Raw genomic sequence first — 27,754 nt, forward strand, 5'->3', positions numbered from 1 at the left:
TAGTACCTTTCAAACAAAAGTAAAATCGAACGAATCGGTTCAGCCATCTCCGAAAAACAGGCGGTAGACAATGAAGCGCACACACACACATACACACACACACACACAGATACACACACACACAGACACACACACAGACACACAGACACACACACAGACACACACACAGACACACACACAGACACACACACAGACACACACACAGACACACACACACACAGACACACACACACACAGACACACACACAGACACACACACACACACACACACACACACACACACACACACACACACACACACACACACACACACACACACACACACACACACACACACACACACACACACACACACACACACACACACACACACGCAGACACACACACACAGACACACACACACAGACACACACACAGACACACACACACACACACACACAGACACACACACGCCCACGCACACACACACACACACACACAGAGACACACACACACAGACACACACACAGACACACACACAGACACACACACACACAGACACACACACACACAGACACACACACACACAGACACACACACAGACACACACACACAGACACACACACACAGACACACACACACAGACACACACACACAGACACACAGACACACACACACACACAGACACACACACACACACAGACACACACACACACACATTCACATACACACACACACACACACACACACACACACACACACACACACACACACACACACACACACACACACACACACACACACACACACACACACACACACACACACACACACACACACACACACACACACACACACACACACACACACACACACACACACACACACACACACACACACACACACACACACACACACACACACACACACACACACACACACACACACACACACACACACACACACACACACACACACACACACACACACACACACACACACACACACACACACACACACACACACACACACACACACACACACACACACACACACACACAGCCATTGCTCAGTTCGTCGAACCCTATCGATTGGCATATGTGACTCGGCCCTCCGGGCCTCGGTTCGATTTCACGTTTTTCCACCAATTTCTAAACCTTTGTTATAGTATAACAAAGGTAAAATGGAAGGGAAAACTAATAATTTTGTTGCATTTTGTAGGAAATGAAATAATTCCTGATATTCCTGTTCATGGACGCATACATGAAGTTTACAAAGGGTCTTCTATATCGCTTGATTGTAAACTACCCGATAATCATTATTTTTCCGGTCTAAAGGTAATTGTCGCATTAAATTTAAGAATTTGTTAAATCTATAAAACTTATTTTTTATTTTAGTATCACTGGAGACGCATTGATCGCCCACTTCCATATAATACACGTGTGAGTGATAGAGTACTGCAATTGAATCATATTCAAAATGATGATACGGGACGATACGAATGCCGCATGACTTACCCGAATGGTTCTATGGCATACGATTTTGTTGATGTAGCAATTAAAGGTAAATATAGTTCTTCTCATGTCTTAAAAATTACTCATATCATGAAACGATACCTAGCGCTATTGGACAACAAACAGAACTTAATCGTTTGAACAACTAGCAACTAGTGTAACTATTGATAATTTTTGGTGGTCTTGTTATTGACTAATGTTTTATGGAAGAGTCTAAAATTTCTCGAGTTCGATTAGTTTTCGAGTTAAGCAAAAATTTCTGTTTTATTTGTATGAGAGTCATTTTCCCCCTAACACAGGGGTAAGGGGTCTCAAACCATCATAAAAAAAATCCTGCCTCCAAAACCCCCCACATTCCAAATTTGTTTCCATTTGCTTGATTAGTTCTCGAGTTACGAGGAAATTTGTATTTCATTTGTATGAGAGCTCCCCTTCCTAGTGCGGGAAGGGGTATTTAAATATCATAAGAACCTTCATCGGCCTCGAAAACCCCTACATGCAAATTTTCACGCCGATCGGTTCAGTAGTTTTCGATTCTATAAGGAACATACCGACAGACAGACGGAAATCCATTTTTACATATAAGACTAGCTGACCCAACAAACTTCGTATTGCCACAAATTAAACTGTGTTGTACATAAATCCAGAATCTCGGATGACCTTTATCACAATTTCGAGTTTTGCAAGTTTCTGAGGACTTCATGGGTGTTTTAATATACAAATTTTCCTCACAGTAAAGTAGAAAACAACTCCCCTCATTGCTTAGCCTGATAAAATAAAGCGGATAGCATTTAAACATTCGCCATCGTTACAAACCATTTCACCGAATACCATTTTGCGGAACAACAATTCTCGGTTGACCATAACGCGGAATATATAGTTTCGCAGAATACCATTTCGCGAAAAACTTTACGCGGGATGTACCATTTCATGGAAAATCTTTTCGTAGAAAGTACCATTTAAACCCAGCTGAAGGAAGCATCATAGAAAAAATTCTTGCCTCCAAAAACGCCCACATGTCAAATATGGTTCCATTTGATTTATTTGATTTATGAGGAAATTTGTATTTCATTTGTGTAGAAGCAACCTCTCTTAAAGGGAAGAGGGGTCGTAATTCCCCTCGTAAAGAGAGGAGGGGTTTCAATTCACCATAGAAAAAATTCTTGTCTCCAAAAACATCCACATGCCAAATTTGGTTTCATTTGCTTGATTACCCAGGTAACCAATAAGCATTAGTATAAGCAGTAATTATTAGCATCCTTGGCGTTTTATACTGCAGGTTGCTGTTCATCAGCCTTTTGACTGCATAGCTGTTGTAAATTGGCATCCACAATTCTATTTAAATTCTTCTTGTCTGTAACTAGCTGCAAATAAGCATTGTCAGCACTATAAGAGTGCTAGCAGTAAACTAGCCGCATATTTTGCCAAAATAGCATTTAAGTAGCATTTAAGGCAACTTAAATGCTTGTTGGCTTGCATTTAAATTGCATTGGAAACGCTTATTGGTTACCTGGGTAGTTCTCGAGTTATGAGGAAATTTGTATTTCATTTGTATGGAAGCAACCCCCCCCTCCCCCTCTGAAAGGGGAGAGGAGTCATAATTCCCCTTCCAAAGAGGGGAGGGATCTCAATTTACCATAAAAAAAATTCTTGTCTCCAAAACCACCCACATGCCAAATTTTGTTCCATTTGCTTGATTAGTTCTCGAGTTATGCAGAAATTTGTGTTTCATTTGTATGGGAGCCCCTCCTCTCAGTGGGGGGAGGGGTCTCTAACCATTATAAGAACCTTACCTGGCCCCAAAAACCTCTACATGAAAATTTTCACGCCGATTGGTTCAGTAGTTTTCGATTCTATAGAGAGCATCCCGACAGATAGACAGACAGAAATCCATTTTTATATATATAAGATTAAATATGCGTCCTAGCGACAAACAGTCTGTAGAGAAAATGTGTATTTTAGCATACTGAATAACTTTGTAGAAGACTCGAAAGCAATAAAAAAAATTGCGTGCAAAGTTATTGAGCATAATTGCTTTTTAAGTGCTCTTTTTCAACACATCATTATATATCGCTACCGGTAAAAGATAGATAGTTACTATATTCAGCAAAGTTGCTTATTTTTGGTTGTTCTGCAAATTTTTGGAGAAAGAATTTTTTTTAAATTACCGTCATCCGGGGCGAGATTGTGCCAAAAAAGCATATGTTTTTGTTCTTTAGCTCAGTATACACACAATTTAGGAACTAAATTGATTTCAAACCTGTCAATATATACTAAATTGTTCCATTAACAACTACCGTAGAGATGGTTTTGTTACAATGAAACCTAATTTTACTGGAAGTGCATGAACTTTGGCACAATCTCACCCCTTCTAGGGGGACATTGTGCCAAAAACATAAAGTTAAGCTAAAAACCTAAACAGTGAACATTAACATGTTTATAAACAATACACATAAGTATCAGTATAAAGTAGTTCATATGGGGCCGTCATTAACTAAGTGGACTTTTAGGGGCAGGGGATCGGCCAAAAACAAAGCATCATACAAAAAGTATGAACGAAAATAACCCGGGGAGGTCTGATATAACTAAAAATGAGTTCGCAGTCAATGAACAGCCTTTATATAGCGTAGCGTAGCGTAGCAGTAGCGTTTCTAGGGTTAATAAGGGGGGGGGGGTATATGAAGGGGTGTATCCTAAGGGGGCGTACCTATTTGATCATTTAACAAAAGTAACCATTACTTCGTTCGAGAACCAGTGGCCGCAGAACATGTGACCTATCCCAATCCCCTCCCCGCTCCTTAAAACTGAAAGTTTATACACGGCATAATATATTCGTCTTGTATTAGAGTGTTAATTCAAAGCATCTGAAATTTCCAGAGAAAAAGCAAAAATTAGTTTAAATTATTTAGCAGACCTATGATGCTGCTTGCTCCAAAATGGATGATGCAATCTAATCTGTCAAAATATTGTGCTCAATAGTAAAGAATGTGAGTGTACTGGTGTATACTGACGTATTTTTGTTGTGTATGTGCAATCCACAAATTGGATCGATAATTATGGCTTGGCACAATCTCACCCCCGTGAAGCTCGAAAAGTACAAAGTTTCGAAAAATACTGTTTTCCTAATCAAAACTTATCCAATGCATAAAAACCTTTCAATACATTGTAAATGATTAGTTTATATACCTTCAAAATAGCAAGTTGATGCGATTTCTTGTTTAGGTTGGATTATGGGGGACATTTTTTACAAGCGTTATTTCCGAGTATTTTTGATCGCGATCTTTGAAACTCTGTTTAGGCTAAATAACTTGCTAATATTATCTGTGTTCCATTCTAAGTTATGAATAAATATGTTATTTTCATCATAGGGCACCAGTTTCTATAGATATAATAAATTTTCACAAATAAACATTTTTGGTTTTTGGCACAATCTCACCCCGGATGGCGGTATTTGAAAAAAAAAACAAAAGTTTCTATCAACCTAATAGGTGAATTCACGGTCACCCTAATAAGATGCGCTATATTTCATTATCAAACTTTTCCGAAGACACCACTCTTGAAAAATTATGCATTTTTTTGAAACCGGACCACCGTGCATTGGTGTCGTTTAGTCGATCAGAATATCATGGATTGCCGCAGTATAACCCAGGTACAGATCAGCGCTAGAACCTGGACGTAGGTATAGACAGCATACATATACCGAATAGAGTAGGGCGGGGCATAAGTGCGATGTTTGAAGTTGTCATCAATTTTCGCGAGATATAAAGAAGAACAACAACAAAATATATTTTATAGTGATGCAGCTACTCAATGTCTTTACATTCAACTATAAATCATCTGGAATAATAGTGTTATTGAAAATAAATTCTTCATTCTTCTGATCAAGTGCCGATTCGCACTTTTACCCCACTAGCGGGGCAAAAGTTCGATTACCACGGGGCAAAAGTGCGAAGCTCGAATCCAACAGCAGTAGTTAACAAAACCATTTTATCGTCAATCTGCGGTATGTTTCGGTAAGGAATATTCTCAATATATATATTGATTTTATGTGCAACGTAAGAACACTAAATAACGCGATTACTAGACACAACACTTATGGTTCTTACAAAAAACATAAATACCTTATCCGCTAACCGGTTTCGGGTATGATGCTACCCATCATCAGAGCGGTAGTCGACTGGATACAAAGTAGTAATCTGCTGTTTACTACAGTTTCAACTTCGTCAGTTGAAAGAGCGGTGAGGTGATGAGAGCGTCATCCTCATTCATCAGGGGACGGTCCTCCGTACAGATATACATCGACTCCCACGCAGTCAAATGAGAAGACTTTCTCACGTTTTTGAGCAGCTTTGCGTTTCCCCAATTGATATTGTGTTTGGAGCAGATTGAGTGCATGGCATCATACCCGAAACCGGTTAGCGGATAAGGTATTTATGTTTTTTGTAGGAACCATAAGTGTTGTGTCTAGTAATCGCGAATATTCTCAATTTGCACCTTTCCTATTTTGCGCTGGTGTATTGCAGTCTCCGACAGATCGAAAGTTTCCCAAACGTTTGTTTTTTGTTTCATCAGCGGAAAAACATTGTTTTCCTTCGACCAACATCTGTAGAGCAGTTTTCTGCAGATCTTCCATTTCTAGTATCTGTAATATAGTGCCAAAAGCTGTATATAATTAGCTATACATTTTTGCCTCGTCTGTGAATCGCAATTTTGCCCCGTCCGTGAATCGCACCTTTACTCCGCTAGGCGCTTGACGTGGTTTGATTAAGTTATGGAAAAACGAAATATATTTTGTAAACTCTTTTCACCGTATTTTCAAAACAGATATGTGAGTGATGTAAAACACTGCTACAAATTTTCAACAAGTAATATCCTCCTGTTGATATCGTATTACCCGTATAACAAAAAATTACATCAAAACCGCCCTAAAATAACATTTGCACATAACTCAGCAACTATGCATCGTAAGCAACCAAAGTTTACGTTAGATTCAAGCAGTCAAAGTAGTCACCATTAATGCCAATCTAGTCAATTTACTCGGAATCTTCACCGATAAATCATTAAATCGCATCCTTACTCTATAACAAAGGTAAAAATGTAGTTTCAACCACATTTATGGTTGTTTTACGCACAAACCGAAATTTCATTTCGTTTCAAACTGATATGTATGATTGAAATGAAAATATTTACATCGAAAACTCAATTTGACTACTTTACTTTTAATTCAAAACTGTTATTTTCTTGATTCAAATAGAATTTCGTTTTGAAACAAAAATATTTTTAGGTTGTTATAAAAAGTTTGTTTGAAACAAACGAATTTTTTCGCTCCGTGATAGAAATGAAACCTTTCCCCGAACAACCCCGTTGAGAACCGCGGCTATAATGCTGACGGACGAACAGCGTTGCGCGCAGTAGCTTACAAGTCGTAAGGACTTGCATAGTGTCGTCGTCCCGTCAGTAAAATGAGTTAGATTCTCGATCCATGAATCGAACTTTTACCCCGTCAATAAATCGAACTTTTGCCCCGCTAGGCGCTTGGCGGGGTTTGATTAAATTATGGAAAAGCAAAATCTATTTTGTAAATTCTTCTCACCGCAATTTCAAGAGAGATATCTGAGTGATGTAAAACGCTGCTACAATTTGTCAACAAGTAATATCCTCCTGTTGATATCGTATTTGCCGTACAACGAAATATTACGTCAAAACCGTTCTAAAATAACTTTTACCCATTTACCCATTTTACTATGATTCGTAAACAACAAATGTTTATGATAGATTTAAGCTGTCAAAGTACTCACCCATCCATGCCCATGTAGACAATTTACTCGGAATCCGCACTGATTAATCATTTAATCGCACTTTTACCCGCATCGCACTTTTACCCCTCCTTACTCTATATATATACATATTTAAATAAATTGGTTCTGAGGGTGGCTGAATAGATTAAGCTGAAACGTTAACGATTGTTTCACTAAGAAAAATCAATTTAAATCCGAAAAGAATAACGTACGGCGATTAAAGAAGACCACATAAACCGAATAAGTTTGAAGTTTGACTATAACAACGACCTACTCAAGATTATTGCAATTTGGTTGCGAGACTGAGATACATTTGTGATTAATTTTGACTGCAACAAGCACTCCTCCACCCCTCGATAAATCACTAGTATGTTTGCTACGGTCGCATCGGAAGAAAAGGTATTTCTATGATAGCTCTGAGTCATGGATATCGGGTCGCCCAGGTTTCAGTGAACACCAAGATATCATAAGCAGTAATAACTGGAAAGCAGTAATCGTAAATCGCTCGTTTTGGTATGCAAGCCACGCATATTCTGGTAGTACACAGGAAGATGGCTTTCAATATCGATAGCGTCTCTAACTGCGGCAGTTGATTGGTAGGCGTTTCCGCGATCATTAGTTGTTGGATTATAACAGCAGAGTAAATCAGGCAGGGTACTTGGTTCACGTTGCAAATACTCGCCTGGTGGAGGATTTTGGAATATCTCTGCCTCTGCCACGACTTCAGGGCCAAGACGACTTTGATGACTGGAACACACGATGGATGAATACACCGGTGATACTGATAAAGTTACTGAATCGGGAGAATTGGAAACCTCCAGCATGCTATATAAGGTGCGTCCTGGTAAAGTTTCTGAATGTGTTGTCTTTATTTTTGCTATGGAAGTGTCATGATGTTGCTGTTGATGACATGTAGGATGTCTCCTTTGGTGCTAAAAGCCGAAAATTTTTCAAGCAAATGACTAGTTCGGTTGCAATACGTGATGAAATACTTGCCTGGGTAGTCAGGTTGGGAGACTATCCCGATCTCCGACTACAGGACCAGGCTGACTTAGATGGCAGAAATCGAGTATAAGATGATGGTATTCGGTACTAGCATGTGGCTCGATTGGGTCGGAGTGGGTGAGAGCTCCCATGGTGCTTCCTAAATTGCAACGTGGTCATCGAAACTGCATTTTTATTTCAACCGATGTGTTTTTGAGAACCCCGATTGGTAATCCCTATCTCGGTAGTCGATGAATTCACGAAAGTGCATTCCATCAGGCCACGTGTCAGCGCTTAAAGCCACTTCACGATATTTTTCGTCAATTCCAACTTTAAACGAAATGAACCTTTAGGTCAGCTTCTTTTTTGACAAGTTTTTTAACTTCAATGGGTTTGCATTCTATTCTATTCCAAGGGATGCATTCTATTACTAGCGAAATAATGTCGTCTTCAGTAGCTTTTTGGTCGATCCGGGACAGATTCAGGCTCAACAATGGCGATGGCTGCTAAAGTTTTCTTCTTACCGCGCGACATGGTAGGTAACTTCGGAGAATCCAGTTCCGCCGTACTCAACGATCTCTTATTTGCTAATCGTTTCACACTCGGCCACGGTTTGAGAGTTGCAGGGGCAGTAGTAACTCTTTTTGATACATATCTCTACTTGTTCTCGGTTTTGACGTAGGGCTACATCTTACGGCAAGGTTGAGGATAGTGTGTCATTCCAAAAAATCTAAGGGGTTGTGCACAAGACACGACCGCATAGGTGACGTAGGACTACGTAAGTCTCTTTGTAGCGATAGTAGGATGTATCCATGTATGTACATCCGATTCTTCAATACGATTCTTCATGTATACAACCTACATATGCAACGTTTATCAAAGTAATAACATTGTATACGTTCAATCCTCAACCGATTTTGGAGTTATATCCATGAATTGATTGAATCTATTTTATTAAAACGAATCGAAGTCATACTAAACCAAACAGTAAATAAATTTTCATGATCTGTTTCTACGTTGAATAGTATTTTTCCTCTGGCAATCGGTAGATGGTACGCGCGAGTTTTCAAAAAGCTGAAAAATTTGCGCAAAACTTTTCTGCAGTTTACAAAAGAAGAACACTGATAATAAGCATTTACAAGTTGCAGACATTATGGAAGTGGCAGAAAATATCGCCCGTGACCAGTAAACTTATTCCCGCCGTTTGTTGGCCGACGGCAACGGCGAATAGTTGAACTTTTCCTTCGTTATTATGGTATTAACTGGGCAAGAAAATATAATAAACTCTTCAATCGTTGTGTGATCGATTGTAGAACATTTCGCCGAATACCATTTTGCGGAAAACCATTTCGCGGATGACCATTACGCGGAATATACTCTTTCGCGGAAAACCATTTCGCGGCAAACATTTTCACGGAAAACATTTTTGCGGAAAGTACTATTATGCGGAAAAATTTTTTGCCGAAAGTACTATTTGGCGGAGAACCACCGCTTATCCAGTTTAAAAGCCGCAAAAAGCGGCTTCGCCGCTTTGTATTCAACAAAGGTTAAATCGATGCGAGGACTAGGGAAAACTAACTAGAGGTCACAACTAAATGCGTGGGAGTCGATGTTCATCACAACAGCTGATCAATTGATGAACGAAGATGAGGCTCCCATCGTGTCACCTCTCTTCAAATTAACAGGCTTAAAAATATAACTCTCTCTTCAACGCAATCAGTTGGGCATTACCCCGTCGATGGGCTAGTTGCCCGAAACCGGTCGGTAAAAGGTAAATATACTTTTTATGTTTGTAAGAACGATAAGTGTTATGCCTTGTGTTAATAGTGTCGTCAGTTCTTACGTTAGTGCAAAAAGTGAAGTTAAAAGCTTAGAGGTCAGTAGATCTAGGAAAATGAATAGACCTAAAGAGATGTGATCGATATGGCGCTTGCGACGGCGGGTCACCGGCGAACACTCGCCGTTGCCAGCGGCCGGCTTGCCCTGAATCATCTAGGAAACGTTTGCTACTAACATGGTTTTCCGCGAAATAATATTTTCCGCCAAATTGTTTTCCGCGAAATGGTTCTTTCCGTCTTTTGAGGGCTGCCCTCCCCGCAGTGGCTGGCGCTTCCGACGGCGGGTCACCGGCGAATACTCGCCGTTGCCTGCGGCCGGCTCGCCCTGAATCATCTAGGAAACGTTTCCTACTAACATGGTTTTCCGCGAAACAATATTTTCCGCCAAATTGTTTTCCGCGAAATGGTTCTTTCCGTCTTTTGAGGGCTGCCCTCCCCGCAGTGGCTGGCGCTTCCGACGGCGGGTCACCGGCGAATACTCGCCGTTGCCTGCGGCCGGCTCGCCCTGAATCATCTAAGAAACGTTTCCTACTAACCTGGTTTTCCGCGAAACAATATTTTCCGCCAAATTGTTTTCCGCGAAATGGTTCTTTCCGCCAAACTATTGTCCGCGGTATAGTCCTTTCCGCGAAAGGATTTTCGGTGTTTTGGTACTTTCCGCGAAACGGTACTCCGCGATTTGGTCTTCGACGAAATGTTATACAACCGTGTGATCCTTAAAATGACCGATTGTTTCATTATCATAGCTCTAGTTTGCAATAAACTTATACTAATGCACCTAACGTAATTCTCTTTTCGATAAATTGGAGTACCGATAACCGCTAACCAGGTACGGCTTGTTGCAACGGACCAGCCAGAAAGCTAAGCGATCGACGAAGCCGTTCGTGTATGGTCATGAGTCACGATGAAATACTAGTCCAGACCAGGTGACCAACTGCAAGTGACATGGGATGTGTCGCTAACGAAAGCCGCTGACCGATTGACGAGTGACGACGCGCACCGTAAGGCAAAGGCAAACAATGTTTGAAATACAACCTTTAAAATTATGCCACGGATGTGACTCGAAAACTGCCTGTCCGATCCGATGTGTCGCAAGCTAGCTGTTTGCCGATGTGTCGCCAACGAAAACCGTTGACCGACTGGCGACGCACAGTAAAAGGCATAGAAACCAAAACCATATCGTTCTCTGACGGATGAGTCGACGGATTTTCCGGTTTGTTGGCGTTTCGCTTGGTGAATTTGGATGTCTTCGTTGCCTTATCCGGGGAAGCAGCAACAGCTGAAGCTAAACAATTTTTGATCGAATTCTATAGAGCGTAAATTAAATACAATCATATGGAAGCTTAACCCATAGCTCATATCATATATATTTCTGTCATCCGCGCTAGGGAAGCACTAACGTGGGAAGGCAACAAAAATGAAAATAATTCAATTTTTCAATGACGCGCATTGAAAATCAATAGTTTTCTATATTTTTCAATATTTTCCAAATCGATTTTACGATCAATTGGTGTAAATATCTTGGAAATCTATTGAAAATTGACTGAATTATAAGCCGATGCGTGAAAACGCATTTCCACTTTGATGACGTCAACTATTAGCGTTCAAATCCTGACCACTTTTCGAGAAAGATTTTTTGGAATTACCCCCTATACCAGCTACCTTCAAAAATCTAAAAATACGAGCGTCACGAAAAAATGAAAGATTTTGAATGCAAAAAGCTTAGCGGTTTCTCGATCAATTTTCAATACTCTTGCTCCTAGTGATGTCCGTTAATCGTTCGATTAATTCAACTAATCGAATAATACATGGAATATTCGAATAATTTTTAATCGAATACTGCCAGCACGAGTAGTTGAACTAATCGAATAGTTCAATGAGTACGAATAATGCCCGAATTAATCGGTAATCGAATAAATGAAAATTTCGGACATCACTACTTGCTCCAATCGATTGGAAAATCTTGTACACATCTACATCAATAATCAAACCTATTGATTTCAAAGTACGTGCTATTAAAAAATTGAAAACAATGAAGCATTGTCCACCTAGAAATTCTCGCTTCGTGAATTCGTGATTGGTTGGAAAAGACGCCATCATAGTCTTAACATGATTAAAAAAAAAATCTGACTAAATCACCCCGGACCAACAGGTCGAAGATTCTTCACGACGATCTAAACCTATACCAATCTGTGCAGTGCTCTGGTATGCCAAAACAAGTCAAGTTTCCTCGTCTCAACAAGATTTCTTTACACCGCGATTAAACCTAGGCCATTTTGATGTCCTTGCTTGAGAAGTACGCCAGAAAGATTGACAAAGTCCCCTCGTGCCAACAAATTTCTTACGAACGCGATTAACCCTAGTTCAATTTGATATCTGTGTTAGGGAAGTGTGCCAGAAAAAATGACTAGAGTCCATTATCCCAACAGATTGCAAATTCTTTACGACGAGACGATTAAACCTAGGCGAAATTGAGATCTGTGTTGGAAAAGTGCTCTATAGCTGTAGTGTTCGGTTATAAAATAATCCTGTATGGATACGCATGTTTCCTGATTCATTGGAAGTGTAATGAAAAGATGTGATGCTATAAAATGGAACTGAATTGGTAAAATCCCTTCATCGTGGGGGAACCATTGGTAATAAAAACAATCAATTTCTATAAGGTAGCAGGAAAGCAATAGTTTGCTTTCTTGATTTTGTTAAATTATTTCCAAAATCACATAGAAATTACTCTGAAATCTATTGAAGATTGAACTTATACAATCTTACTGCTTTGATAAATGTTACATGCAACGCATGATAGCTTGTATATATACTGCATATAAACACTGCTTATATATACTGCATGTAAACAATGTAAACATGAAGAATCGAATAATTATATACAGGGATACATGCTACTATCACTACAAAGAGACTTACGTAGTCCTGCGTCACCTACATATGCGGTCGTGTCTTGTACACAACCCCTCTAATTTTTTACAATAAAAAACCAAAAAAGCGAATATCTCAAAACACCCCCAATTTTATTTTTAAATAAATATGCTTAAAATGTTTCCCAAAAAAATTCTACATAAGAATCAATCAACTAGAAAAACTACAATGTATACAGCCCTAAGGGTTGTACGAAAGGGTGACGTAGGACTATATTAGATCATTAGATTAAAGACTAATGTAAACTGCATTTTTGGCATATGCATGTTTATAAGAATCTGTGAGTGCCATTGTTTAAGTGAATGTTTAAAAGAGAAGAGCGAAATATTCAGATTCAATTCTTCATTAAATGCAATGATGGCTTTGAAAATACGTAGATGGGGGTTCATAAGTACAACGGCTGCAACCATTGAGACATAGAGATTCCTTTTAAAAAGTCAGAGGGGTTGTGTACAAGACACGACCGCATATATAGGTGACGCAGGACTACGTAAGTCTCTTTGTAGTGATAGTAGCATGTGTTCATGTTTGTAATCATTCGATTCTTCATGTATACATGCTATATGCAACATATATACATGCTACATGCGTTGTATGTAACATTTATCAAAGTAGTAACATTGCATACGTTCAATTCTCAAAAGATAGTGCATTTGAAAATAATTTAACAAAATCAAGAACACAAACTATTACTTTCCTGCTACCTTACTGAAGTTAAAGATTGTTTTTATTATCCATGGTTTCCCACGTTGAAAGGATTTTACCAATTCAATCCTATTTTATCAACAGCACATCTTTTCACTACACTTCTAATGAAACGGCAAGCATGCGTATTCATACAGAGCCGTATTATAACCGAACACTACAGCTGTAGCACATTTTTCCAACACAGATATCAAATTCGCCGAGGTTTAATCATCACGCAGTAAAGAATTTACGATCTGTTGGGACAACGAACTTATGTCATTTTTTCTGGCACACTTCCCTAACACAGACATCAGATTGGACTAGGTTTAATCGCGTTCGTAAGAAATCTGTTGGCACGAGGGGGCTTTGTCACTCTCTCTGGTGTACTTCCCAAGCAAGGACATCAAAATGGTCTAGGTTGAACCGCGGTGTTAAGAAATCTTGTTGAAATGAGGAAACTTTGTCACTTGTTTTGGCTTACTTCCCAAGCACAGATATCAAATTGGTATAGGTTTAGATCATCGTAAAGAATCTTCCAACCAATCACGAAGCGAGAATTCTGGTAAAACATAGGTCATTATTTTCAATTTTTCAATAGTTCAACATCAAGAATCCATACTTTTCTTCATTTGGGTCAATTCTTAGAAGATTTTCCGATAGATTGGTGTAAGAAATCGATCGGAAAACCGCTGAGCTATTAGCGCTAAAAACCTTTCATTTTTCGTGACGCTCGCATTTTTTGATTTTTTGGAATGACACCCTATCTCAAAACTTGCCGTAAGACGTAGTCCTACGTCAAAACCACTTGTGTGCATCATAAAGGTTGAAATAGTAATGAATGACCAGCCCTCAGATTATTGTATTAAATATGATTATGCTTTTTTTTTGTTTATAAGAGACTAGACTACTGTGACCAGCATTTAGATCTATTGTATTGTGCTTAGCTTGACATGTTTCAATAATCTTACTTTAACTCGCTTGCGGCCTTTAAAACGGCAATACAAATAATATTAAAGCCAAAGCACGTTTATCGTAAATATGACGAGGCATTCGATTGTCCTTCTCTATCGACATGAGTGGCGGCAGGCACACAAGTCAGTGGCGTCGATTAACTGTCTTTTGCTCCGAGAAGATTTTACTAGTTTACTTACACAGCTTACCGCTTGTTACATAGCAGAAGATATGGCACGTATGCAAAAAATTCTTTTTATTTGTATGAGAATCCTTATCCTCCTACCACAGGGGTGAGGGGTCTCAAACCATCATAAAATAAATTTATGCCTCCAAAAAACCCCACATACCAAATTTGGTTCCAGTTGCTTAATTAATTCTTGAGTTAGGAGGACATTTATGTTTCATTTGTATATGAATCCCTCCCCTCCCTGTTGAAAGACTGATGGGTCTCACTACACCATAGAAAAAAAAACCTGCCTTCTACAACCCCCACATATCAAATTTGGTTCCATTTGCTTGATTAGTTCTAGAGGGTTGAGGAAATTTGTATTTCATTTGAATGGGAGCCCCCCCTCTTAGAAGGGGAAGGGGTCTCAGTACAGCATAGAATAAAATCCTGTCTTCTGAAACCCCCACATGCCAAATTTGGGTCCATTTGCTTAATTAGTTCTCGAGTTTTGGGGAAATTTGTGTCTCATTTGTATAGGAGCTCCCCCTCTTACGCCCTGCTTAAAATTTCTCTTTTATCCCCCCATAAAATTGCTGGTCATTTTATCTATCCAACGACATATAAATTGTTCAGTTTCGTTCAGTAGTTTAGTAGCTATTAGCATTTGAAATCTTTCATTCAAACGTTACACTTCTATTTTCGTTTTCACAAAGTGCTACCCAGTCCCAGTATAGTAAACATAGACGTAGTCCTACGTCAAAAACAATATTGGTAGTTTGGGAGATATGGCGTTTTGAATATCTGGGGCATGCGTAATTCTATCTGAAATATTAGTGAAAGTATGTTTAAACACGTCTACCTGAAGCATCCGAACATTTTCATGACTAAATAATGTACCGTCATCCGGGGTGAGATTGTGCCAAAAAAGCATATGGGTCATTCCGCTTCAAATGACCGAGAAGAAGTACAAACTTGTAATGGACCTTCTCTGAATTGAACCAAATTTTGTCAGATTGTTTGTTTCAGTTCAGCAAGAAAAAATCAGAGGGGTTGTGTACAGGACACGACCGCATATATAGGTAACGCAGGACTACGTAAGTCTCTTTGTAGTGATAGTAGCATGTATCCATGCTTGTAATCATTCGATTCTTCATGTATACATGCTATATGCGTTGTATGTAACATTTATCAATGTAGTAACATTGCATACGTTCAAGCATCAAAAGACTTCAGAGTTATTTCTATGTAGGGTAATGTCGTTATCGTCGGGCCACTGTTATGGTCGGGCCACCACGATTTTTTCAGTTTTAGTAACTCGTGATACCTTTGTACAAGCATTGTAAAACTTCTTACTGTGACAGCTAACTTTTCACAATATTGTGAGTTTCAATCGTGTATTCAAAACACGCGTACTGAACTCACTGATTGAAACAATACAAAAAAAGTTTTGCAGGTGCAGTTAACTTTCCTTCAAGAAATGATTCATGAAATGCAATTATCGGGATAAATATTGAAAATTTATTAAGTGTGTTGTGCTCTATTCGAAGGCTATTGAAAAATCCCGTCCAGTTAGGTATTTGGGTAGTGTAAGGGGGTAAATGCTATAAAACCGCTTATTGTAAAGGTCGGGCCACTTGTGTAGCCATGGTTGGGCCACCTTAATTTTAAGCACATAAGCGCAGTTTTCACTAGAGAACGTCAGTCGCGGGAAATGTGATGAAATAAAGCCTAATTGGTATAATAAAAACCTAGATTGTTGTTGATTTTTCATTGCAGTAGTACACATAGGAAAACGCGATTGTAGTAATATTGATTTTACAAGATCGCCAAAAATGTCGCAAGGATGTTATTAAAAAAAGGATATTTATACTTATATTGACCGTTGCTCACGAAATTCATTCTTTTGATGTCTCTACATAGAGTTTCAATACGTATTTCTTGGATTAAGAGCGGTGGCCCAACCTGTACAACGTGGCCCGAGAATGACAACATTTTTTGTCTTCACATAAATGCCTATAACTTTATTATTTTTTAAGCAATCAGTTCAAAATTTTCCAGAAGTATAGCTTATTCTTAGACCTTTCCAACGATCTATTTAGATTTTACATTCCCCTACATTTGGAAACAATTTAACAAAATCAAGAACACAAACTGTTGCTTTCCTGCTACCTTACAGAAATTAAAGATTGTTTTTATTACCCGTGGTTCCCCACGTTGAAGGGATTTTACCAATTCAATCGTATTTTATGAACAGCACATCTTTTCATTACACTTCTAATGAAACGGCAAGCATGCGTATTCATACAGAGTCATATTATAACCGAACACTACAGCTGTAGCACATTTTTCTAATACAGATATCAAATTCGCCTAGGTTTAATCGTCTCGCAGTAAAGAATTTGCGATTTGTTGGGACAACGAACTTGTTTTCTGGCACACTTCTCTAACACAGACATCAAATTGGACTACGTTTGATCGCGTTCGTAAGAAATCTGTTGGCACGAGGGGGCTTCGTCACTCTTTCTGGCGTACTTCCCTAGCAAGGACATCAGAATGGTCTAGGTTTAATCGCGGTGTTAAGAAATGTTGTTGAAATGTGGTAACTTGGTCACTTGTTTTAGCTTACTTCCCAAGCACAGATATCAAATTGGTATAGGTTTAGATCATCGTAAAGAATCTTCCAACCAATCACGAAGCGAGAATTCTGGTAAAACATAGGTTCATTATTTTCAATTTTTCAATAGTTCAACATCAAGAATCCATGCTTTTCTTCATTTGGGTCAATTCTTAGAAGATTTTCCGATCGATTGGTGTAAGAATATTGAAAATCGATCGGAAAATCGCTGAGCTATTAGCGCTCAAAACCTTTCATTTTTCGTGACGCTCGCATTTTTCGATTTTTTGGAATGACACCCTATCTTAAAACTTGCCGTAAGACGTAGTCCTACGTCAAAAATTCTAAGTTCGGTGCCGATTGGACGTTCGCTCGATTTGGGAGTACCTCCATGTCTAATGAAAAGACGCGTTTTTGTCAAATCCTCTTATTTTCTTTTGCTTATTTTTTTTATTTATTCTACAGTCTTCGGCACACAGGTGTACAGTACAGACCAATTCTAGCTTCACTAATTTAAATTTTGAATTACATTCTTAAAACTAGATTTACTAATATGAAAGTCGAGCACGTGATTCACCTCATTAAAAAGTCTACAGCATAAATGTAAAGGATTATTTTGTCCGTATTGGTTTCGATGAGCCGGAGTCCAAAGGAGCGTTCGACACCGGAGAGTTCGACGGGGCACATGTATATTGATTTCTTCCAGGAGATTGATAATTATTGTCGATATTTCCCATTAAAAGGCCGTATATGACTAGTATCTGAGATGTTCGTCTTCTTTCGGTAAGCGTATCCAGTTTTATCAAACGACATCTATTTTCGTAAGCTGGAAGCCGTAGAGGGTCCTGCCACGGCAAACGACGCAGAGCAAAACGGATAAAAGAACGTTGGATGCTTTCAATTTTTGACGTAGGACTACGTCTGACGGCAAGTTTTGAGATAGGGTGTCATTCCAAAAAATCGAAAAATGCGAGCGTCACGAAAAATGAAAGGTTTTGAGCGCTAATAGCTCAGCGGTTTTCTGATCGATTTTCAATATTCTTACACCAATCGATCGGAAAATCTTCTAAGAATTGACCCAAATGAAGAAAAGTATGGATTCTTGATGTTGAACTATTGGAAAATTGAAAATAATGAACCTATGTTTTACCAGAATTCTCGCTTCGTGATTGGTTGGAATATTCTTTACAATGATCTAAACCTATACCAATTTGATATCTGTGCTTGGGAAGTAAGCCAAAAACAAGTGACAGTTTCCTCATTTCAACAAGATTTCTAAACACCGCGGTTCAACCTAGACCATTTTGATGTCTTTGCTTGGGAAGTACGCCAGAGAGAGTAACAAAGCCCCCTCGTGCCAACAGATTTCTTACGAACGCGATTAAACCTAGTCCAATTTGATGTCTGTGTTAGGGAAGTGTGCCAGAAAAAATGACACAACTTCGTTGTCCAAACAGATCGCAAATTCTTTACTGCGTGACAATTAAACCTCGGCGAACTTGATATCTGTGTTGGAAAAATGTGCTACAGCTGTAGTGTTCGGTTATAATACGACTCTGTATTAATACGCATGCTTGCCGTTTCATTAGAAGTATAGAGGAAAGATGTGCTGTTGATAAAATAGGATTGAATTGATAAAACCCCTTCAACGTGGGAATCCATGGATAATAAAAACAATCTTTAATTTCAGTAAGGTAGCAGGAAAGCAATAGTTTGTGTTCTTGATTTTGTTAAATTGTTTTCAAATGCACAATCTTTTGAGAATTGAACGTATGCAATGTTACTACTTTGATAAATGTTACATACAACGCATGTAGCATGTATATATGTTGCATGCCACATGCCACTATCACTACAAAGAGACTTACGTAGTCCTGCGTCACCTATATATGCGATCGTGTCTTGTACACAACCACTCTGATTTTTTAGTCTGTCCTGTTTGGTACGGCGCCCACACTGGTGCGGCATATTCCAAAATACTGAGGACTATAGAGCAGTAGAGCGTTTTTAAGGCGTAGGTATCGCTGAAATCCGAAGCGTTTCGTCGAATAAACCCAAGCACAGCATATGCTTTAGACGTTATTGTACTGATGTGCTCATCGAACATTAACTTGCTGTTAAGTGTAACACCCAAATCTTTGACAGAGCTGATACGTTTTAATTCACTTCCGTTCATGGCATACGTGAAATGTAGAGGATTACGCTGGCGAGAAAAAGTGATTACGCTACATTTAGTCAGTTTACCTCCATTCCGTTTATATGGCACCAATGCAGCAGGATATTCACGTTGCGTTGTAGAGCATCCCGGTCGGAAGAAGCGGAGATAGTGCGAAAGATTTTCAAATCATCGGCATATAATAATTTTTCCGACTTCAGGTTATCACATAGATCATTTACAAAAAGTACAAAAATCAATGGTCAAAACAGTACGATTTGGTGCCGTTTAGATTCACAAAAGCAGTGCGGCCTGTTAAATACGATAACAACCAACCGTCGATCGGTTTCTAACAAATCCCTGTTGGTAGTCAGTAATTATGCTGCGAACAGCTGCGTATAACGAATGGTGTACAATTTTCTCAAAAACTTGTGATATGCTGTTTAAAAGCGAGATACCCCTGTAGTTTTCAATATTATTCATACTGCCGCATTTATGAATCGGTGTAATTGAAGCATGCTTCCGTGCGCTAGGAAAAACTCCGCTGTCGAGAGAGCTATTAAAAATCATTGCAAGTGGCAGGGCCAATGTTGTAGCACATTGTTTTAAAAATAACGGTGGTAATCCGTCGGGGCCAGGTCTTTTAGAGGGATCCACCGCGGCAAGAGCACTACACACTTCGCTGGTCGTCAGTGTCGTAGGAGAAAGAAACAAGTTAAACATTTGTATATCGCTCGCTTCACGAGTTGTCGGAGGGTCGTTGCTGTACACAGTTTGAAAGAAATCTGCAAACAGGTTCACTGAATCTTCTGTCTTTGAAGATTTACTATTAATGGTTTTGTAAAAACGTAAGACAGCCTCGTCAGTAGAACAGTGTGCGAAAAGATTATGCCAATCGATACTTGCTATTGCGTCATTAATGACACCGTAGTCGCACCGGGAAAAATCATGTCGCCACACGTCAAGAGGGTTTTCTTTATCGGTGTTTCGAGCGTCGAGTAGTAAGACGAAAGGTCTGTGGTGCGCGTCAATTCTTAGAATAGGTGATGGCGGTTCTATGATTTCACAGCTATTCACGTTGCTTACAAAAGCCAAGTCAAGCAGCCTGCCATTTTGGTTGAGTAAGTTAAAGATCTGCATTAGTTCGTTTCCTAGTAAAGATTCAGTTAGAGTAGCTTCCTGTTCTGAAGATACATTTATCGGTAGATAGTTATTTATATCAGAGTCAAAGCTCCATACAAGATTTGGCAAGTTGAAATCGCCGAGCAGAACTACGGGGTCAGCGGTTTTAGAAAGCTCAGTAAGCCTTTCAACACAGGCCCAATGTTCACTGAGGATGGAAGGATCGGAGCCAGGCTTAATATAGATACAGCAAATATAAACACATTGTATCGATGATTCCAGGCATACGGCAACTTGTTCCAATCGATCATCACCAGGAAGACGTACAAGACTACTTTTGAGGTCTTTTTTAATTGCAATTAGAACACCTCCACCGCGTAATGAGGTGCTGGTTAAGCTATTACGATCACATCTATAAAAGTTGTATTCTGAGGATAACTCAGAGGAAGATACATCACTGCGGAGCAGGGCTGTCATTCGCTCACACTATGCGCCCAATGTTCCAATATTATGCCTTGTCGCACAGAGCGATTCGGCAACACTCCTCTACAGCTAATATGCACACAGCGTACGAGCGAAAGCGGAGTGGGAGCGAACGACAGCCCTCGGTGAAAATCGCCCAGTGAGTGACAAACAGCACTTGGTGCTGCCCTTTGCCACACTCCGTGCGGAATTGCGCAAAAAAATTGTTTTGTATTTACAAATTTTCTGCCCTTTTAAAAGTGAAAATACACGGTGCACTGAACAACTAATATGGTCTATGTTAAGTTAGTACGGATCAGGCACCGCAACAGTAAAAATGTTTTTTTCAATCACACCACTTCAACTGACCCAGCGCAGGGTGTACAATCCAGCCGCGCAGAGTGCGGCTCTTGGTGTGGTAAAGCACGCAGCAAATTTATCACTCTGCGTTTGCGGCTGCCTTTTCTTGGTGCGCATAAAACACGAAAGAGCGTGTTTAGCAAAAGAGACACTGAAGGGAATTTGTGGGCGAACACACACCGCATGGCGAGTGTTGTGTTGTTTAAGAATGTGTGTCTTTTGGTCTGCGCTGCGGTTTATACCACCTCTGCTGCGGAGCCATGTTTCTGTGAAAGCTACAACGTCGTAGTCCGATGATGAAAGTGCAAGAAAAATATCGTTTGTTTTCGTTTTGTCTGAGGTGCGTTTGGACTGACTTCTTTTGTTTTTGTCGAAGAATTGTCACACGGCGTTTGAATATTGCGACACTCGGAATGTTCATAAAACTGGTCTATGAATTCGCCGGGGGGGTCGTATCGGATATCACCAAGTCGACTGACGCTGTTGCCGGTTTCCAAAAAACCCTCTTATTAACGGTCTTATTTTCGAACTCGCGGAAAACAATGCCAAAGGCCAACGGCTTGTAAGAGACAAAGTTAAGTGATCTAGGATCTTTGCCGCGAGGAATCAATTTGACGATTGTCACATCATTAGTGTCGAGTTTTTCGACCACTAAATTAGCTCTCTACTGTGCTCTTGTCCGGTCCAACCTTGAGTACTGCGCTCCTGTGTGGTGTCCATACTACCAAAATGGAGTTGACCGAATCGAGTCAGTGCAGCGCCGATTCATACGTTTTGCACTTCGAAGATTGCTCTGGAACGACCCCTTTCAGCTGCCCTGCTATGAACAACGCTGCAGACTCATCGATCTTGACCCGTTGAACACTCGTCGCGACGTGATCAAAGCAATGGCAGTCGCCGACATGCTGACCTCGAGAGTGAATTGCCCATGTCTACTCGCGAACCTCAACATATACTCCCAAAGTCGTGTTCTACGCAACGGTCCATTTCTGCGTGTACTGCATCGGCGGAGTTTTTGGTACGGAATCTATAAGAGTTTTGAAGTTTGTTCGTATTTCCTCTTTGATGTCCTGCGAAATATCATTGCGTATCTGATCCTTAAGCTCAGCAATCAACTCGGAATTGGTTTTTCTATGGAGACTAATGCACTGCGAAAACGAGCTTTATCCATAATATTTTTGCAAGTATTACACATCCAGAAAAGATTGGACTTACTAACAACAGCAGCAAAAATCTCGTCATTCAGTCCACATTTAGAACAAAATACGGCAGAACAAAAACCTCCACATTTTATAGAGTTTCGGCCTGCCTCAATATTATTCGCACAGCTCTCGCAAACACTAGGCATGATTAATTAAAAATGTGACGTGGGAAGCAAAGGGTTACTGTCAATCAACTTTAGTGTTCAGAATCAGATGGTGTTACTGAAGCAAGCTGAAAACGTGCGGTTAGGATCCTCTACTCTTGCACTGAAGCTAGAGGGTTCACTATCTCTGTCTATCGATAACTATTGCACTGTTTACCTTTTGCGGCAGCTGATCTTGGTTGTTGCCGACCGTCGTGTTGATTCTATACAACAAACTATGGCAGCAAGTAAGCTGTCTCGCTCTGCCTGCTGATCGAACGTATTATGCGATGCGGACGTAGAGATGGTGTTTCGGATCGTCCAATTGAGAAGGCAGCGAAGAAAGTGATGTTTATTTCAGCTTCAGCGGTGCGTGAGTCGTTTGTGGACAGAAATAATGCGCCTAATGCAGCAGGTTTTTATGCACGTAATAAATAATGCAGCGATCGAGGCGGTGGAATGGCGATGTGACGTGATTAGAATAATTCAGTGGCGGGGTGGCGGTGTAGTGGAGCGGGTTTTTATAATTTCGGTAGCAGGATGGCGGCTGATTGGCGGTTGTTGATTCGGAGCCAACGTATTCACAGTTATTCCGACCTACCTATGCTCAGGCGGCGAAAATGTCGTACGGAGCGGGTTGACGGTGATGTTATGGACAGAAACAAATCCTTTTGGACAATATGTAGCGTAACTTGATATTCTAAACTTGAATAAATAGCGGGAGCAAGCGACAATGTAAACACAACAGCAACAGTATTGCCAAAAAGTGGGTAAAGGAGGGTATTTTCAGCAGGTTTCTAAATTCAGGCTATTTGCCTTTTCTTTCGCCAATAAACATACTTTGCCGACATACAATTTTAATAACTATTGTTATAACTATTTTCTCAAGACTGTAAGTAATCCACTATTTTTTATTCAAAGAACGTCAAAACCACCTGTTCTTCTACCTGAATTTGACTGATTTGATTTGGCCGAAAAAATAGATGCTATCGCTTAAAGGGCTGAAAATACCCTCCCGTGTCCTATCTCTGGAAATACTAGGTTTAGAAAGACAATATCATGTTTCCAAAAGAAATTGTCCAAGGTTATCCGAAAAAAAAATATTAGTTTTTGGCGGCAGTGCTGCCACTGCTGCCAGTTCCTGCTTAAATGCCCGCGACTCTTTTTTGCCGACGATCTGAAGCTGTATGCTAAAGCCGATAGTCCGTCCGACGCCGCGTTCCTGCAAGAGCAGCTGCTGATTTTTGCAAAATGGTGCACAGACAACCGCATGCTGCTAAATTCACAACAAATATATTTTAAAACTCGATACTAAATTTGCTTTTTACTCTTGATGAGTACAAGGGTTTATTTCTAAATCCCGTCGTAGTAAGTAAAACCATTTTAATTTTCATCATTTGTTGGATGGATTTCATGAATATTCCAAAAGTTCTTGTGCTGATTTGACTAAAACACACTTACCTTCCGATCCGTGAACTTTGAAATCACTGAAAAGCGATTATTAAAGCATATTATTGAAATTACGCAACTGGCTTTATTACTTAAATTCGTCAGACCGTTTCAAAATCCGTTCATCAAAGTTTTTCATCGTCCGAACTAAAAATCACAACAATGTTTACGAAGTTAACGCGCATGTATTTGTGTTGGACGGCATGACAAATGTTATTCTGCAAAATTTGTGCAGGTCAGGCAAGTTTTCCTGGCTGTAGAATAACGACAATGTCTTGCGTGAGTTATTTTTATTTATGAATGACGGAAATTAAAACGATTAGTCGACATTTTCTTCTTCGCACGAAAAAACGTAGGAAATTTGGTTGGTAGGACTTCTTTAATAATAAAGAGCTTATAAATAGATCTCAGCTCACTTTGACTGATCGCATATGATAGACAACAAACTAAAATATTAAGGAATAACTAGTTTCGCATTGTGTGTCATAAAAATGCTGATGTTTTTAATAATTTGTGTTGGGTTGTTAGATTTTTTACATAAGAATCGGTTAAATCTACGAGGTGTTCTTTGCCGATCCATAGTTACAGCGATTTGAAGCAAACAACTCCCGATAAATAATCCTCATAAATAATCAAAAGTAAAATTACAATTCATTGAAGCAGTGAGTCTCGATGCGCTAAAACACTGTGCGGTACCGTGGAAGCATGTATACAGTATATAAAATAAGTTTTTTCTTAACAGTGTCAAATTCTCCGTTTTTCTCAGTGCTACCCTCACTAATTAAATCAATATTAGTACCATAGCAGCAACAAACAAAGGAGGTAAAATCTAGAGGCTATCAGTGAGCTGAAAAACATTTTACAATGTTACGGGCAAATAGCTATTATATTTTACGCCATTTTAAAGTTCTGTCTGTCTGTCTGTCTGTCTGTCTGTCTGTCTGTCTGTCTGTCTGTCTGTCTGTCTGTCTGTCTGTCTGTCTGTCTGTCTGTCTGTCTGTCTGTCTGTCTGTCTGTCTGTCTGTCTGTCTGTCTGTCTGTCTGTCTGTCTGTCTGTCTGTCTGTCTGTCTGTCTGTCTGTCTGTCTGTCTGTCTGTCTGTCTGTCTGTCTGTCTGTCTGTCTGTCTGTCTGTCTGTCTGTCTGTCTGTCTGTCTGTCTGTCTGTCTGTCTGTCTGTCTGTCTGTCTGTCTGTCTGTCTGTCTGTCTGTCTGTCTGTCTGTCTGTCTGTCTGTCTGTCTGTCTGTCTGTCTGTCTGTCTGTCTGTCTGTCTGTCTGTCTGTCTGTCTGTCTGTCTGTCTGTCTGTCTGTCTGTCTGTCTGTCTGTCTGTCTGTCTGTCTGTCTGTCTGTCTGTCTGTCTGTCTGTCTGTCTGTCTGTCTGTCTGTCTGTCTGTCTGTCTGTCTGTCTGTCTGTCTGTCTGTCTGTCTGTCTGTCTGTCTGTCTGTCTGTCTGTCTGTCTGTCTGTCTGTCTGTCTGTCTGTCTGTCTGTCTGTCTGTCTGTCTGTCTGTCTGTCTGTCTGTCTGTCTGTCTGTCTGTCTGTCTGTCTGTCTGTCTGTCTGTCTGTCTGTCTGTCTGTCTGTCTGTCTGTCTGTCTGTCTGTCTGTCTGTCTGTCTGTCTGTCTGTCTGTCTGTCTGTCTGTCTGTCTGTCTGTCTGTCTGTCTGTCTGTCTGTCTGTCTGTCTGTCTGTCTGTCTGTCTGTCTGTCTGTCTGTCTGTCTGTCTGTCTGTCTGTCTGTCTGTCTGTCTGTCTGTCTGTCTGTCTGTCTGTCTGTCTGTCTGTCTGTCTGTCTGTCTGTCTGTCTGTCTGTCTGTCTGTCTGTCTGTCTGTCTGTCTGTCTGTCTGTCTGTCTGTCTGTCTGTCTGTCTGTCTGTCTGTCTGTCTGTCTGTCTGTCTGTCTGTCTGTCTGTCTGTCTGTCTGTCTGTCTGTCTGTCTGTCTGTCTGTCTGTCTGTCTGTCTGTCTGTCTGTCTGTCTGTCTGTCTGTCTGTCTGTCTGTCTGTCTGTCTGTCTGTCTGTCTGTCTGTCTGTCTGTCTGTCTGTCTGTCTGTCTGTCTGTCTGTCTGTCTGTCTGTCTGTCTGTCTGTCTGTCTGTCTGTCTGTCTGTCTGTCTGTCTGTCTGTCTGTCTGTCTGTCTGTCTGTCTGTCTGTCTGTCTGTCTGTCTGTCTGTCTGTCTGTCTGTCTGTCTGTCTGTCTGTCTGTCTGTCTGTCTGTCTGTCTGTCTGTCTGTCTGTCTGTCTGTCTGTCTGTCTGTCTGTCTGTCTGTCTGTCTGTCTGTCTGTCTGTCTGTCTGTCTGTCTGTCTGTCTGTCTGTCTGTCTGTCTGTCTGTCTGTCTGTCTGTCTGTCTGTCTGTCTGTCTGTCTGTCTGTCTGTCTGTCTGTCTGTCTGTCTGTCTGTCTGTCTGTCTGTCTGTCTGTCTGTCTGTCTGTCTGTCTGTCTGTCTGTCTGTCTGTCTGTCTGTCTGTCTGTCTGTCTGTCTGTCTGTCTGTCTGTCTGTCTGTCTGTCTGTCTGTCTGTCTGTCTGTCTGTCTGTCTGTCTGTCTGTCTGTCTGTCTGTCTGTCTGTCTGTCTGTCTGTCTGTCTGTCTGTCTGTCTGTCTGTCTGTCTGTCTGTCTGTCTGTCTGTCTGTCTGTCTGTCTGTCTGTCTGTCTGTCTGTCTGTCTGTCTGTCTGTCTGTCTGTCTGTCTGTCTGTCTGTCTGTCTGTCTGTCTGTCTGTCTGTCTGTCTGTCTGTCTGTCTGTCTGTCTGTCTGTCTGTCTGTCTGTCTGTCTGTCTGTCTGTCTGTCTGTCTGTCTGTCTGTCTGTCTGTCTGTCTGTCTGTCTGTCTGTCTGTCTGTCTGTCTGTCTGTCTGTCTGTCTGTCTGTCTGTCTGTCTGTCTGTCTGTCTGTCTGTCTGTCTGTCTGTCTGTCTGTCTGTCTGTCTGTCTGTCTGTCTGTCTGTCTGTCTGTCTGTCTGTCTGTCTGTCTGTCTGTCTGTCTGTCTGTCTGTCTGTCTGTCTGTCTGTCTGTCTGTCTGTCTGTCTGTCTGTCTGTCTGTCTGTCTGTCTGTCTGTCTGTCTGTCTGTCTGTCTGTCTGTCTGTCTGGGGGGGGCTCCCATACAAATGAAATACAAATTTCTTCATAACTCGAGAACTAATCAAACAAATGGAACCAATTGACCAAACTCGTGTTTTTTAGTCTTTGATCTTGAAATGCGGTCAGGCATTAATATTAATTTTTTTGAAACGATGGTTTCCCGTGTACCTTTGAATCAGTGGCGCTGGAGAGAGCCCAGCGCCTCTATGGTTCAAAGCACTATGGGCCAGAAATTGAAATTTCGGGACAAATATATTTGCGGTTAAACGGCGTGTCTCAGCTCAATGTGGTCTTCGGCAACTTGTTGAATGAAA

The 27,754-nt window shown here is 40.4% G+C and overlaps 1 protein-coding gene across 8 annotated transcripts in view; it reads left to right on the plus strand.

Moving 5' to 3' along the window:
- LOC128742843 (basement membrane-specific heparan sulfate proteoglycan core protein) overlaps nt 1–27,754 on the plus strand; it is a 1,551,467-nt gene that overhangs the window by 1,235,317 nt on the left and 288,396 nt on the right. For all 8 annotated transcript variants that reach the window (XM_053839324.1, XM_053839321.1, XM_053839325.1 and 5 more), the window contains 2 exons: nt 1,201–1,316; nt 1,377–1,542. In XM_053839324.1, the coding sequence (XP_053695299.1) occupies nt 1,201–1,316; nt 1,377–1,542 (282 nt within the window). The remainder of the gene's footprint in view (nt 1–1,200; nt 1,317–1,376; nt 1,543–27,754) is intronic.

The sequence above is a fragment of the Sabethes cyaneus genome, chromosome 3 (genome assembly GCF_943734655.1).
Source record: "Sabethes cyaneus chromosome 3, idSabCyanKW18_F2, whole genome shotgun sequence".
Classification (NCBI taxonomy): Eukaryota; Metazoa; Arthropoda; class Insecta; order Diptera; family Culicidae; genus Sabethes; species Sabethes cyaneus.